Source organism: Mustela putorius, unplaced genomic scaffold (genome assembly GCF_011764305.1).
Source record: "Mustela putorius furo isolate JIRA1106 unplaced genomic scaffold, ASM1176430v1.1 tig00000083_pilon_pilon_pilon, whole genome shotgun sequence".
NCBI lineage: Eukaryota > Metazoa > Chordata > Mammalia > Carnivora > Mustelidae > Mustela > Mustela putorius.
In genome coordinates this window covers 12,481,327-12,495,923 of record NW_025421273.1, presented here as the reverse complement: position 1 = coordinate 12,495,923, position 14,597 = coordinate 12,481,327, and the positions used below count along the sequence as shown (strand labels likewise).

The window sequence follows — 14,597 nt, the reverse complement described above, 5'->3', positions numbered from 1 at the left end:
TTGCGACAGATACAGTTTATGGAGGGAGAAACATGGGCAGTTGCACTACTGACCTCCGCCAGATTGCGCCTGCCCTGCTCCAGCCCAATGGAGCATGTGGCAGCACCAATTCAGCGAGACATGGAGAGAGTGAGCATGGACTCCATGCTCAGTGAGACAGCTGGGAAAATAAAACAGTGCAAATGACCCCTAAGTACAAAGGCAGAAATGCTACATAACACATGTGCCCGCAGCCTTCCGCAGCTATGGGAACACTGGTGCGCCACGGCCACGGCCACGGCCCCAGGAGCTCCAGGACGGTCATGCACAGCCGCAGTCTGTTGCCACCTAGGTGATGCTCAGGCACAGCCTGAAACCAGCCCCCAGCTCATGTCGGCAGCACACGATGCCCCTGAGGTCTCCGTTGCAGCGGTTGCTGAGGCTTGTCCTGTGCCTACCTCCCCAGCACAGGTTCACAGATGCGCTGCTAGCCAAGACTGGCCTTGGTGGGACACTGGCTATTTTGGCAGAAATTGACAAGTTCACACTTCAGCAGAACCACTGGTCACACCTTCACTGCACTACTGCCTTTGGTCCCAAAGCAGTGTGGCTGGAGTCCCTGGTGTGTGTGCCAGGGGGGTCCCCAAGGTGGCTGAGCTGGGGGGCATCTGGCCCCTCTGGGCTCCATGGCTGCCTAGTCTCTTGCCCACTGCAGCCAGGCCTGGGGTGGCCTCATACCCCCTGGGCGACCACAGCAGCATCAGATGAGCTGGCTGCTATCACACCAAGATGGCTGGGAAGGACTCCTGGCAGGACATCTGCCTTCACCCGGAAGGCGCTTTCCTGGATCGTAAGTCAAACCAAGTCACCAGCCCGGTCGTCTCAGAACCCTGCTGTGTGGGCAGCAATATGCCAGTCCCAGGCAGGGAGCCCTGCATCCCTGGCAGCTGGGAAACCAAAGCCCCAGTGGCCAACAAGACTTAGGAGGAAGCCAGCAGAAAATAGTCTGGAAAGGTTTTCCTCCTGGTGACAGAATAGAGGCGGGGAGGTGAGCTTGTCCCTTCTCGTCCTTGCTCTTCCCTCCTCGTGCGGCGCCGACCACAGCCTGCTATCATGACTTTGCCCTCCTTGCTCAGCTGCCTCCCCAACCAGAGTGTGAGTGCATGAGGCCAGGTCTCTGTCTCATCGGTGCCACCTCCCTGGGCCCAGAGAACTGAAACATGGTCACCTGGCCTTGTTCTGTTAGTGTCCTCATGGGGAGGCCTTCGGAGGACCCAGCGCTCTGAGGTGAGGGCGGCGGGCTCTCTGGGCTTTGGCCCAGGGTCAGACGAGACCGCCGTCTCCCCTACGGGAGGGTTTCTGCTCCAGGCCTGAAGCTGTCACCGGCCTGTCCCTGTTGATGTTCGTGTTTGGAACTGATCAACCTGTGAGCTGAGAACGTGAGTTCTGCTTCCAGGGAGTCACAAGAAATCACACAGTGAGTATCAAAAGCCACTGCAAGTACCACTGATGGTGACGGTGTTGGAGGACAGACGCCAGGAGTTCTTCTGAAGTACCCGGCTGGAGTGAGACTGGCAGTCGCGGCCTCCCTTCCCCAGAGCAGCCCAGGGTGAGCGGAAGGCCGTCCGTTCCGACCCCGGGCCCCGGCCTGGCACAGATGGCCCACACGGTGTCACCGGCCCTATGCGCTGGACTTAGCAATCATCTTCTCCAGCAGGCTCATCATGCGCTCCTGCAGCTGGAGGCTCTGCACCTGCAGCAGGTTCTGCTGGTCCAGCACGCGGCGCACCTCGCGGCACGTCTCCTCCACGGCGCGGCTCAGCCTCCGCTGCTCCTCCAGCATGGCCTCCAACAGCCGCAGCTTCTTCTTCTGCAAGTGGCCGCTCTGCACCTTGCGCTTCTTCACGGGCCGCTCATCCGACCTGGAAGGACAGTGCTGCGTGGGGATGGCGGGCCGCAGGCTCATAGCTCCGCCTGTCTGACGTGCCCAGCACCGCCCCACCCCTACCCCGTGGTGGCCCCGGGCAGCCGGCGAGGAGGGACTGTGCGCACCGCCACCCTGTGGGACCCGAGGCAGTCCAGTGACCTGGGTCCCAGGGACATCCAAACCCCCATAGCCTGGCTGGACGGGGCACACCTTGCCACAGGAGCAGCCCCAAACCCACAGACCGGGTTGGGGGGGCACAGGCCTGGTGTGGGGCTCGGTGGAAGGGAGGGCAGTGGCCACACCAGGGGAGAGATGAGAAGGACTGGGTAGACAGGGGTGCTGTGGCTTCTCCCATGGGGACTGGAACCTCTGGCGGTTCCAGGGAGGTGAAGGCAGCGGGTGCTGTAGCTGGGCCCTGTGCTCTCTGATGGGGGGCAATGAGCACCCCGGTCTAACAAGCCACCTCCCACCAGACCCCCCAAGGCTTTGGCCAGTCCCCTTCTCTGGGCCCTGTGCTTTGAAGCAGAGCAGCGCCCCAGCCAACCTCAGAGGCAGGACAGCAGCTCCCTTGCCCCAGCCCTGGTGTGGTGCCTGGGGGCAGCTGTGGATCTGGGAACTGGGTCAGCCCATGGAAACACCTGGCCATAACCCTCAAGTTTCCAGCTGATTCCATCTGGCCATCACAAAGGCATTTTTGTTTGGGGTCTTTGCTGAGAAACCCACTGCAAGGAAGGGGTGCCAGACAAAAGGAGTGGCAGCCCCAGATTTCACACTCCCCAAGACCCTCCTCATCTCACCCCCATCTGACAGACCTACAGCCCATGGCTGAGGAAGAAACAGGGCCACACTCAAATCTGCTCTGTGCCTTCTCTTCCCCAACCAGTCAACTCCCTCCTAGTCACCCCTGAAAGCAGGCCCCAAATGTTCCTCTGGTTCCCCAGGCCTCCACACCCCGGAGCGATGCTTTCTATGCACCTGTCTGTGGGCCTCCCGAGGGCAGGTTCATGCAGCTGGTGCTGGCCAAGCAGGATGTTTATGAAGGACAGCAGAGGGGACAGGTATGCCCACTGGTCTCAGCTGAGGAGCATGTTCTAGGGGCTTAGCCCAATTCCCCTCCCAGCCAGCCTTGCCAGGGCAGGAAGGAGGAAGACCCCAGGTCAGGGTCTGCTGGGGGTGATGGGGAGCCCAGGAGCCAGAAACTGGGGGGCTGGTCGGGGAGCACTTGGTCTTCCTCCGTGTGCCAAACCCCACCCTTCTCTCTCGTGACACTCCCAGCCATCCTCAGACTAAGTGCTGATTTATCCCCATTTTACAGAAGGAGACTGAGGCCCAGAGAGGTCAAGGACTTTCCACACAGCTAGAAAGTGAAGGAGCCAGGAGACAAACCCGGACTATGGACATGACAGCCTGAACTTCAGTATCTCCTGCCTCCCAGTCTGACCAGCCTGTCCAAAACCTCCTTCTCTGAGGCTTCCCCGTCTGACGCCCCCTGTCTGCAGCGCCCCCATCTGAGCTTCCCCACTCTGAGGCCTCCCATTGGAGGCCCCTGTCTGAGCTCCACCCCCCCCATCTAAGGCCCCCCAGCTGAGCACCCCCCCCCCAGTCTGAAGTCCGCCGTCTGAGCTCCTCCCCATCTGAGGCTCCCTGTCTGAGGCCCTCCGTCTGAGGCTCCCCGTCTGAGGGCCCTCACCTGAGGCCCCCCGTCTGTGGCCCCCATTCTGAGGCCCCCCCGTCTGAGGCCTCCTTCTGAGGTGCCCCATCTGTGGCACTCCGTCTGCAGTACCCCCATCTGTGGCCCCCGTTTGAAGGCCCCCATCTGAGGCCCCCATCTGAGGTCCCCCGTCTGAGGCCCCCTGTCTAAGGCCCCCTATCTGCAGCACCACATCTGTGGCCCTCATCTGAGGTCCCCTATCTGAGGTCCCCCCTCTGAGGCACCCCCTGAGGTCCCCCGTGTGAGGCCCCCCATCTGTGGCACCCCCATCTAAGGCTCCCCATCTGAGGCCCCCTGTCTGCAGCACCCCCATCTGTGGCCCTCATCTGAGGTCCCCTATCTGAGGTCCCCCCTCTGAGGCACCCCCTGAGGTCCCCCGTCTGAGGCCCCCCATCTGTGGCACCCCCATCTAAGGCTCCCCGTCTGAGGGCCCCTGTCTGAGGCCCCCTATCTGCGGCCTCCCTGTCCTGGGCGCCCTTGCATACCACCTAGGCCTTGGCAGCCAGCCAGGGATGGCAGAGGATGCCACCGCCCCAGAGCCGCCGCCCCTCTCCTCTCCCAGCCCCCTCTCTGGCCGCCGGGCTCCTGGCCCTGCTGGAGGTGGAGGCAGGGAAGGAAGACACACACTACCTGAACTTAAGGGACAGTAAGCTGGAGGAGCTGTCGGAGCGATCGTCTTGGAAGCGGCCTTCGTAGGAGCACTGGTTATACGGTAAGTACAGAGGGGTGGACTTAGCAGACGGCGACAGGGACGCCTCGGTCTGGGACGTGGAGGGCCCCGGCTGCTGGCCATCCGGCAGTTTGCCATCACAGGACTCGGGGACTTTGGCCAGAATCCTATCAATGGCTAGGTAATAGGGCCAGTCGGGCGGGACGGACTCGCTATCTGTCATGCATTTTAATTTCCTGAAACGAGAGACACAAGAGCCAAGGGTGAGAAACGGAGCTGCTCCCGGCCTGTTCCACCTGGCCCTCGGCTGAGGGGTGCTTGGGGGCACTGGGGCCCCAGGGAACCACTCTTGGCCAGACAGCCTCCCCAGAAAAACTGGCCAGGCTCCAGGGCCAAGGTGACATGAGACAGGGAAAGAAGTCAGGCTGGGGACCTATCCCATGGTGGGCACTAGACTCACGCACCCCAAACATGAGTAAGGTCGTCTGTGAGCGCCGGGGCCCAGGGCTGTGCTGTACTATTTCTGTCCTTGCTGGTCTGTAATTTCTAAACTCCCTACAAGGAACAAATCCTGCTTTTAAGTTAACCAGCAATAATAAAATACATCATTCAAACACAGGAATAAAATCTTGTGATAACTATCATATAAAGCAAATGTAAGACATGATAGAAGGAGTGTGTTTTTCTAAAGAGAATGCCTGAGAAGCGAGATCCACAGAGTAAAGAATGCAGGCTTCAGTGTCCAACAGACCTGAGCTGTGGCTCATCTCCACCACTTTGCTGTGTGACCTTAGACAGGTTCATTAACCTCTCTGAGCCTCCATTTTCACATCAGTAAAATGGGCATGAGCAGAGTAAACTCCTCACAAGGTTTTCACAAGAATTTAATAAGACATTGCCCAGTTCTGGCAAATAGCAAATCGACTAGATAACATTCCTGACTGAAAGTACCAGGAGGCAGCAGGGCTGGGCCTGAAATCCCCCATTCCTACTTAGACTCAGGGGCCAAGGGTATGCACAGCACAGCTCTGCCTATTGTGAGCTGGGCACCCACCCAGCCCTGCATCCTGCTCTTCCCTGCAGACAGACCTTGTAGGTCCCTGCGCCTTGGCTAAATTCTGGGAGCTCAGGGAAGGGAGACCCAACTACAGGAAACCTGGGTGGCCCTGGCCAGGCCTGGAAGGAGGCCACAATTTGGGGGTGGGGGAGTTGTTGTCTGCCCCATCTGACCCAGCATTAGTCTGTGGCCCTCCCAAGTAGGGAGGCCCTCAAGCTACAGAAACCCTTGTGGCCGGATGGCTCCTGCCTCCTGATGTGGGGTTCCTGCCAGCATGGGCCCCTGGTCACACTGGTCACTGAAAATACTGAGCTGACCATTCAGCAAATGGACCCACCTGGACAGCATGGGGGTCTGTGGCTCAGGGCAGTAAGCAAGGCCAGCCACGGCAGGAGGTGGCCTTAGGAACAGCATCCACTGAGCAGAATGTCCTCAGCAGAAAGCCAGGCACAGGCCACAGAGGGAAAGGCATGGCTGCTTCGTCTCCTGACCCCAGGACTACCCATCACCCTGGAGGCCTACACAGATTCCAGGTGCAGGAAGTAAAGGACTGTGCCTGGGGTCCACTTCCAGCCTCTGCCTAGGCTCCCCTCCAGCCCCTCCGGAGGCCCCCCTGTGCTTGTTCTGACCATGGGCCAGGCTACTCATTGGAGAAATGAAGGAAGGCCTGCCTCTGACACAGAAGAATCCGGAAAGGTATTCCAAGGAACCATCCTCCAAGGTATGCAGCTACTCAGGCTTCCTTACCTTGACAACCTTAATATGTAAAGAGCTACAGTGAAAAAATAAGAAAAGACTGCTGTGGGTGGCTTTCTGGGTGTGGATGGGAGGAAGGAGATAAAGAACTAGTCAATCAATGAAAGCATCAGCCTGATAAAGGCTTGGGCAAGTCCCTCCTCCGCTCTAGGCCTCAGTTTCCCCCTCAGGGAATGGGAAGCCCCTTACCCCCAACAGCATCTGGAATGGAGCCCTTACCCCCAGCAGCATCTGGAATGGAGTCCCACTGGAGGGCCCAGGCCCCAGCTCTGCTGCACCCTCCTCCTCTCCTATGGCCTCCTTGGCCCACAGCCCCCACCTCCAGGAATGGAATACAACACCTCCCCTGGGACTCTGCAGAAGGCTCTCAGGATAAATAATTAATAACTCGGCCAGACACCAATCAGAGCCCATGAATTTGTGAGTCAGATGGGCAACCCCCCCCCCAACGAGGCATAGAGGGGTGCGTCGTGTGCATGGAGGAGGGGGGGATGGGGACACACATGTCTACGGACAACTCAGCCCTCAAGCTGGTAGCTGGAACTCAACATTGTTTATGTTGTGACTGAGGCCTTCAGGCCCTTATGGCTGCCTCATTTCTGGCCCCTGGGCCTGCCTGGGAGCTGGGGCTGCAGGTGGAGATGGGCCTTCCGGCAGGTCCACATTCTGGAACTACTCCTTCAAGGGCCATGAAAAGTTAACAACTGAAAATGGGCAACTGGATTTCAGAGGCCCTGGGAAGCCTCTGCATGCACCCCAGGCCCCAGACGGGCTGGGAGCTGCAGGCCAGGAGGGGCAAGGGGTGGCCCCCTGTCTACTGTTGGTAGGGCAGATCCCCTCAAGGTGCCCAGGGCAAGCCTGCAGGCCCTGTCTACACCCAGCCCTGACAACACCTCTGCCCTCTGCTCACAGCAGTCCCTAGGAGCAGCAGGAGGACACTGGAGCTGGGAGCTGCTGGGTACCTGCATGTGCTCCGGGGACAGCACCCCTCTCAGGGACACTGACAGGTCTACCTCTGCCAGTATGCCCTAAGACCCCCCCCCACTCTCTCTGCTGCTAGTTCCCCTCACAGCCCCTAGCTCTGGGGCAACCTTTCCCCCAGTAGGACCCTGGCCTGACCACAACCCTAGCCCTGCCCATGACCCTTGCCACGGCCATGACCCAGTCCACACCTGTGACCCTGGCCATGCCCAGGACCCTCTGCACACAGTGACTGTCTGCAGACAGGCCTGGATCCCACCCCCACCCCTGAGGTGCTGGGCCTGTGGCCCCGGGGCTGTCTCCCCACGGGGTGCCAGAGTGCACCCACCTGGGAACCCTGTCCACAGCCCCAACCCAGCAGCCTCCCTCAGACTGCCAGGGCAAGGTGACCACAGCAGGAAGGGTAGAGGAAGATGTGGGGCCAGGCCTGGATCCCCACGGCTTCTTTCCACAAATAAGGCCCTTTCCACGAGTGGGGGCCTGCTGGGTACCCCAGCATCAGCCCAACAACACACCTGGCTCACCAATCATGGACCATGCTGGCTGTGCTCACAGCTGGGCTTGGTGGCTGCTGGAAAGGACAGAGTGTGAGCACCAGGCGAGATCTACAGGCCTGGGAGTGGAGCCTCCTTCTCGCCCCTGGCCTCAGTTTCCCTGCTTAGCCGAGCCATGCCTGGACGACCAGCATGCACTCTCACCAAGTGGGAACTGCCTGTGGGTGGCTTGGGCAGGGGCCTCGGGTGGGGTGCCGCCAGGCAACTGCCCATCTTGCTGGGCCTCAGCTTCCCCACCTCGGCGACAGAAGGCAGCAGTTCATGCAGGCCCCGTGTTGCGGCCAGGCTCTGCCCACACAGGGCCTTCCTGACTCAGCTCCGAGGGGCCGGTGGCAGCCCGCTGATGCGGGGCCAGGGCTGGGCCAGTGCGGGGCTGGGGCGCGGGGCGCGGGGCGTGGGGCGTGCAGGCACGCGGCGCTTAGAGCCCACCTGTACTGGAAGGTCATGTTGGTGATTTTGATCTTGATCTCCTCGCCCAGCCGGCGCTCCCCCGTCATCTCCAGCAGCTTGCTGGCCATCTTCTCATACACCTTGGCGTTGCGCTTGGTCTGCTTCAGCTCCTCGAAGAACTCCTCCCAGACGAGCATGAGGCCGCGCATCTCGGCGTCCGTCCAGTTGCGGGCGCGCCGGTGCTTCTCCGTCTGCGGGGATACCAGGTAGCCTGGTACTTCAGCCGCCGCCATGCTGGAGGCACCTGCGGGGTTAAAAGAGGGCACTCAGGCGGCCCGTGGCCTGCACACCAGGGCGGGAGCCCCACTCCTGGAAGGCAGCTCAGCTCTCAAAATGGGGCCTACATCTGACAGGCAGGAATTTAGTTAAAAGCTTTTAAACGGGAAACGTCATTTTGATGTCACGTTTCCATAGCAACAGAGCAACTGCATAAGCTACAACAACAGAAACCTTTTAACTGAAAGCGCAGGAATCAGGGCTGCCCTGACGGGCCATCAATATTGCAGCAAGCGGGCCAGACCCAAATCGGGCTGCCCGGCGCCGGCCCCGCCTCCCAGCCCGGCCCGTCGGGAGCCTGGCGTGCAGTGGGCTCCCTGGACTCGGGGACTGGGGACCAGGCCACGGCCCCCCGCCCCGCCCTGCCCCACTCACACAGGCCAGGGACCCAGGAAGGGCCCACGATGGGGGGAGTCAGGGAGGGACAAAATGAGGGCCCGGGGCAAATGAAGAGGGAGATGCAGAGACGGAGAGGAGGATGGGCAGCAAGGCGGATGCCTAGGGGAGACATAGAGGAGCAGAAGCCACTGGGGACCCGCGGCAACACACACACACACACACACACACACACACACTGACCCTCGCCTACCTACAACATGCTCCACACCCAGCGTGCCCCTGGCCAACGCACTCCCACTTCATTATGGGAAATGCACCAAGGCCAGCCCAGGCAGGATGGCCTGTCTCCCTCCGTGAAGGTGGGACTGGTGATGTGGGGTGAGCAGAGAAGTCAGGGCAGTTCTCAAGGCCAGGGAGTGGTAGGCAGCAGGTGGCTGTGTCTATCTGTCCGTCCCATCCTGGGCAGCTCCAGCACAGCCCTAACCTCATCCTGCTCAGCGCCATCTGCTCTTGACCTGCTTCCGCCCAGTGGGTGGCGTGCGCCTTGCAGCCCCAGTACCTCACGGAAAAGGGTTTGCTAAAGTCTTGCTGGGTAACTACATGAGCAAACAAAGGGACCAATCTCAGGTAGCCCTTCCCTTCCCAAGATTACCTAGACTTGGCTTTTGGACTTACTGGCAAACTCCTACTCATTCTTCAAAGCCCTATTCTGACATCACCTCCTCTCTGTAGTCTTCCTACTTGGTTTTGGTCTTTCTTCCCTTTTTCCCTCATGACAATTGGATCTACATCAAGCCAGGCCATTTTATTTTCTACTCTAGCTGTGTGATCCTGGATTAAGAATACTTGCAAAAGTGAGAACATAATAATTTGAGTATTCTCTGGATCCTGGGCACTGTTTTAAGAGCTATAGATAATATCTCCCACTTTGATCCTCATGGTTATCCCCATTTTACCCATGAAAAGCCCAAGGGGTGGAGAGGTGAAGTCAGCCTGTGGGTAAGGGGCTGGCTTGGAACTGCATCTGACCCCTTACTGTGTTGTCTCTTGAAGGAGCCCAGGCTGGCAGGCTCCAAGTAAAAAACACCTGTTACCCTTCCTATGTGCCCATGGTCCTGGGCAAGGCACACAGGACATAGCCAGTGCAAACTGCTGTGTGCCTGGCCAATTTCCCCAGCATTTCCTGGGGTCTCCTGGGAGGCCCCCCAGTGCTGATAAGGTGGCTACTGGCCATGGCTGGGGTCCTTGGCCATGGGACCCTCACCATCCCTCAGCAGGTCTCCACCAGGGCTTGACAAAGGCTCATCCTGATGTCTTGAGGGCCGGGGCCACAGATTGCCAACATCAGCGGGGCTGGGAGGGCACACCGCAGGACAAAAGTGAGCTCTGCATGGCAACACAGGGGTGCTCACCAGGGGCCTGGCTCACCAGGAAGGCAGAGGGTGCTGAGGGAAAGAACCAGGCTCACATTGGCAGCAAGGCCCACTTGCAGGAGCACAAAGGGGAGCCGGCAGGGAGACAGTGTGACCATCCCTGGAGGAGTGGGGGGGGGTGGGAGTAAATGTGGGCTTGAAAGCCAGGCAGGGGGTGGGCTGAGGTGCTCCCTGGGGTCCCCCAAGGCAGGAGACCAAGGCCACAGAACCCATGGGGATTATGGAGAAAAAGCGCCACCTAAAGGCTCCAACATTCAAAATTAAAAGGTAAAACCCCAGTGGCTTATGTGCAGGGGCCTGCCGCACCTGCTGGACAGGCCCCAGCCCCATCCCCCAGGCATAGGCGCCCAGCCAGGCTCTGGCATCCATGGGCCATCAATGAGGCTGCTTGGCATTTGTGGGGTTCTGGCGGTGGCCTGAACCGGGGGGGAGGGACTCCTGAAGTCCAGGCATTACCACGGTTAACAGAAGTCCTCCTCAGACCTCGCACCCGAGAGCTGAGGTTGGAATGGGGAACTGTCAGGTGGAAGGGCAGGAGGGGCACGTGTGTAGGCACAGAGGAGCCTCTGCCCCACCTTCAGCGGGTTCTTGGTTCAAGGCCTAGCCCTGCCATCCGCTCCCTGTAGGAGCTTCTTCCTCTCCGGGCCGCCGGGGTCACCTGGGGTCACAGGGACACAGCTACCTGCCCAGGCAGCACCCTCCAGGAAGGCTCAGGGCTGCTGAACCCTCCAGGAAGCCCCCAGTGCTCAGGCAAAGGCTTTCAGCGCTACCTCCCTCGAAGGCTTTCCCCCATGGCTCCCAGGGCTGAGCGGGGCTGCCTCCAGGCACCTCCTGAGATAGGGGTGGGGGCCCAAGGGAGAGGCCAGAAGAGCACTGAAGAGGACAGAGACAAGCAAGCTGGCCTGGCTGGAGACAGTGAAGCCACGTCAGGAAGCTGTTGCCCCGAGGCCCCCAGCCTGCAGGCTAGCTGGTCCCATTGCTGCTGAGGGGCAGCCGCCGGCACACAGGCATCACTGTGCTCAGTGCTCCAGCAAACAGGGGCCCTTGAAGAGGGGTTGGCGTGTCCTGCTTTCCCTCCAGCCAGTGCGTCCAGAGGGGTCCCAGCAAGAGGCTGGAGTCCAACTGTCTTTTTGGGCTTCAGGGGGCACTGGAAGCCCCCAAAGAGGGGAGTGCTCAGGTGGGCCTTCAAGCACAGCCTTGGCTAGGTGGGGGGGGGGCCCTGTCTGTCCTGTATTGGGAGGGGCTTCATACCTTGGCACAGCTGCATGGCCTCAGTCTCTGAGGGATGGGGAAGCAGAGGGCCAGGGGCTGGGCATCCGGCAGCACCTGCAGGAAGAAGGGTGGTCAAGCCTCAGTGGGAAGCCAGGGCACCCGTGTGGCCATACGGCTGTGGGCCCTGTGAACTGTTGCTTGGTAGGAGTTACTCCACATGCTGGGGGCCCAGCCAGGCAGGCCCAGGGTAGGAAGCAGGTGTGCCCACAAGAAGCCTCTGGCGCCTACCAAGAGCAGACACCTACAAGCCAAGCCCATTACAGTGGGCAGGTGAGTTCAGCAGTGGAAACACACTGTCCTGGGCAAATGCAGGGAAGCTCAAGGAATGTGGCAAAGTATGGTGGGGGGCGGGGGTGGCATGGGGGTGGCAGGGTTGAGCCCTGGAGGGCAGGGCCAGAAGGTGGGCGCTGTCCCACTGGAAGGGGGCAATGATTGCCTCAGATGGCCCAGCTCACAGTGGGAGGAAGCTCCAAGCTGCGGCCCAGCACTGTGGGGTGGGTATGCTGTGTGTGTGGTGGGGGTGGCAGGGTGCTGCAGGCCCAGCTCCCCAGGCTAGCACCATTGCCCTTTTCCCTACATCCCTGGGGGGCCCAGACCCTTACCTGTCAGCCCTCTGCCTTGGTGGGCAGGCCCCAACCCTGCACCAGTGGCTCCCCTTGGCCCACCCACATCCCAAGTGCCCCTTGGCCTGGGAACCCCAGGCTCCCTAAAGGACATGGCCAGCAAGAAGCAGGTCATTGGGAGTGGCCTCCAGGTTTCCTGCTTGAGAGGCTGGTGGGGAAGTGCCATCCAGGCAGACAGGGGCCGGGCTGTTGAAGCCTAGATCATTGGAAACTGCAGGAAACGTGCTCATGGCTTTCCAAGAGGAGTCGTGGGGATGTCACAAAGCAGGACCACATCTGCGCCCAGTGGCCCAGGTGGAATGCTTCCTCCCACGGTGTTGTATTCCACCAGGCTGCCTGGGGGGCGAGGCCAGATGCTTCCACCATGCCCGGCAGAGTTCCAGAGGCTCAGAGGAGGGCGCCTCTGCTACAGGGGTGTGGGCAACAGCAAAGCCACTCAAACCAGAGGCTCTGGGACCCTGCTTTCTGGAAAAAACAGTAGGCCAGGTGTGCTCAGGTGCCCCAGGCAGTGTCTGGCTGTCTGTGCTTGGACCAGGAAGGGGGAGAGAGTCTTGGAAGCTCATAGGGCCTGTCAGAGGCCTTGGAACTGGATCACTGAGCAGTCAGATCTAGGGAGCTGAAGTCGCCCCATCAAATGTGTAGGCCGTTGGAATGAGCAGCCAGCACCTGCTGCCCAGTGCTCCAGCATGGTCCCAGTGCAGGGCAAGGCAGTGTGTGGGGCTGCCACAGAGCCTGGGGAGATCTGTGCATTTGGCCACACTGCCACCCTGAGGGCAGGGACTAAGTTGCCTGTGTTGCCTGTGTGGAACCCACTGTGGTGCAGGATGCGGGGCCACAGGAGTGAACGGGACAGGAGTGAACATAGACACAGTACCCTGCCAGATCAGTCTGCCACCTGGGGTTGTGGTCAGTGCAGGCTGGAGGTAGGACAGCTGCACCCCAAGATTACAACACCCACTGTCACGGCTCCCGAGCAGGGGCCCACCCAGAATTAAGAAGTGCAGCTCCCCATTCAGGGGAGTAGGCAAGACTTTGGGGACCTGTGAGGTCTTCCGAGGCGAAGACTTCGAAGTGCAAATAGGCAGGCCAGGAGCTTGGTTGCCAACAGGGCCCTGAAGAGAGCTCAGCGGCCAGATCCCAGACCACATGAGGGCTCCAGCCCTGCGCCAGCTCTGATGACCCCGTAGGGCGGGACACACATGGAGCCGGATACAATGCCCAAGCCACGTGGCCCTGGGATGGCCAGATTGCAACGTCCCAAGTGGCTCATATCTGTGGGGCCCTCTTGGACACACCCGGCCAACCCGCACCCAGCCCGCTCCCTCACCCCGGGTGCAGGCCAGCGTCCCTGGCGGGGGTTCTCCAGGAGCAAGCATGCTTCGCACAGCAGCATGTGGTGTTATTTCCCTTTAATTCAGATACACAACGTTTGCAGCAGTTTAAAAAAATTTAAATACATATCGCATGTCAGTCCTTCTCTCTCTTCTTGGAAGCGGACAGTCAGGTCCAGGTCAGGGCTCCGGGACGTGCCCCTCACAGCCTTGCTGGCTCCCCATGTTGGGGGGATGGTGGTGGTGGCATGGCAGGAGTGCAGAGCCCGCGGACTGGCACCGCACCATAGCGCGCACAGCCCGCTAACTGGGACCGCACCGTAGCGCATAGCGGCGAGCGTGGACAGGGGGCCCCCGCTCAGCTCGGAGCTCAACCACCTGCATCCATGACAGCCACGATCCTCCAGCACCAGTGGTCACCACCCAGTTTGCACCGGGAAACAGCAGGGACTGTACAGGGCCAGGTGTTCCCAGAAGCACTCGGGGGAGGGGAGGGGGTTCCTTTGACTGCATTGAAGGTGACGGGTGCACAGGGGAAAGTGACCCCTGAATCTTCCAGGCCAGCAGCAGCAGCATAGCCCTCCTGAGCTCTCCAGCAAGGCAGGTCACCTGCTGCTGCCCCCTGCCCCCCACAAAGAACCACCCCACAGTCACCCTGACCGGGAGACATGGCTTCAAGGGCTCACTGCAGAGGGAAGGACACAATGGAAAGTGAGGACTGGGAAGGTGCTCACAGTATCTGAACTCCACTCCCCACAATACCAGAGACACCCCCCACCCCCACCGAAGAAAGCTTCGTCAGAGTCTGTTCCAAAAGAACTCACAACAAGGGCTCGTTGCAGCTCCCCGGGAGAAGCTGCCCTGGGGCCCTGGGGCCTTGGAAGTGACATCTGCAATGGAGGGGGGGCCTGGGTGCGGTGGGGGTCCTCTAAGAGGCAGGGCCTTCTGATGCTACATTTGGGGTGTCTGGAAGGGTCAGCTTCATTCATCCTCCGGATCCATTTGCTGGCAAAAATAGGACAGGGCAGGAGATGCGGGCACTGGCAGCCCACAGTGGGGCAGCAGGGAGGGGAGGCACGTTTCTGGGGAAGGCATGCAGAAGGACATCGCCCTGGTTTCATTCAAGTCTGTGTTCAAAGGGTCAGCAGGAAAACAACTCCCCCACTGCAAATAGACCTGCCAAATTAGCATTTTCAACAACATCTGGATTGATGACTGCTGCTTGCCACAGACTTCTA

At 60.2% G+C, this 14,597-nt stretch overlaps 1 protein-coding gene across 1 annotated transcript; it reads right to left on the bottom strand.

The window, feature by feature from the left end:
* Nucleotides 1-13,342, bottom strand: MSANTD1 (Myb/SANT DNA binding domain containing 1). Its single transcript, XM_004772241.3, has 4 exons — nt 11,385-13,342; nt 8,065-8,329; nt 4,248-4,523; nt 1-1,901 (listed from the first exon to the last, which is right to left on the bottom strand). Exons 1-4 carry the CDS (start codon nt 11,398-11,400, stop codon nt 1,661-1,663), a joined length of 798 nt encoding a protein of 265 aa, XP_004772298.1. The 5' UTR covers nt 11,401-13,342; the 3' UTR covers nt 1-1,660.
* Nucleotides 13,343-14,597: the final 1,255 nt, after the last annotated feature.

Coding starts and splice junctions, on each gene's coding strand:
- MSANTD1 (XM_004772241.3), bottom strand. Junction 4,524..8,064: donor AACATGACCTTCCAGTACAG/GTGGGCTCTAAG, acceptor CTCTCGTTTCAG/GAAATTAAAATGCATGACAG. Junction 1,902..4,247: donor TTACTGTCCCTTAAGTTCAG/GTAGTGTGTGTC, acceptor CTGTCCTTCCAG/GTCGGATGAGCGGCCCGTGA.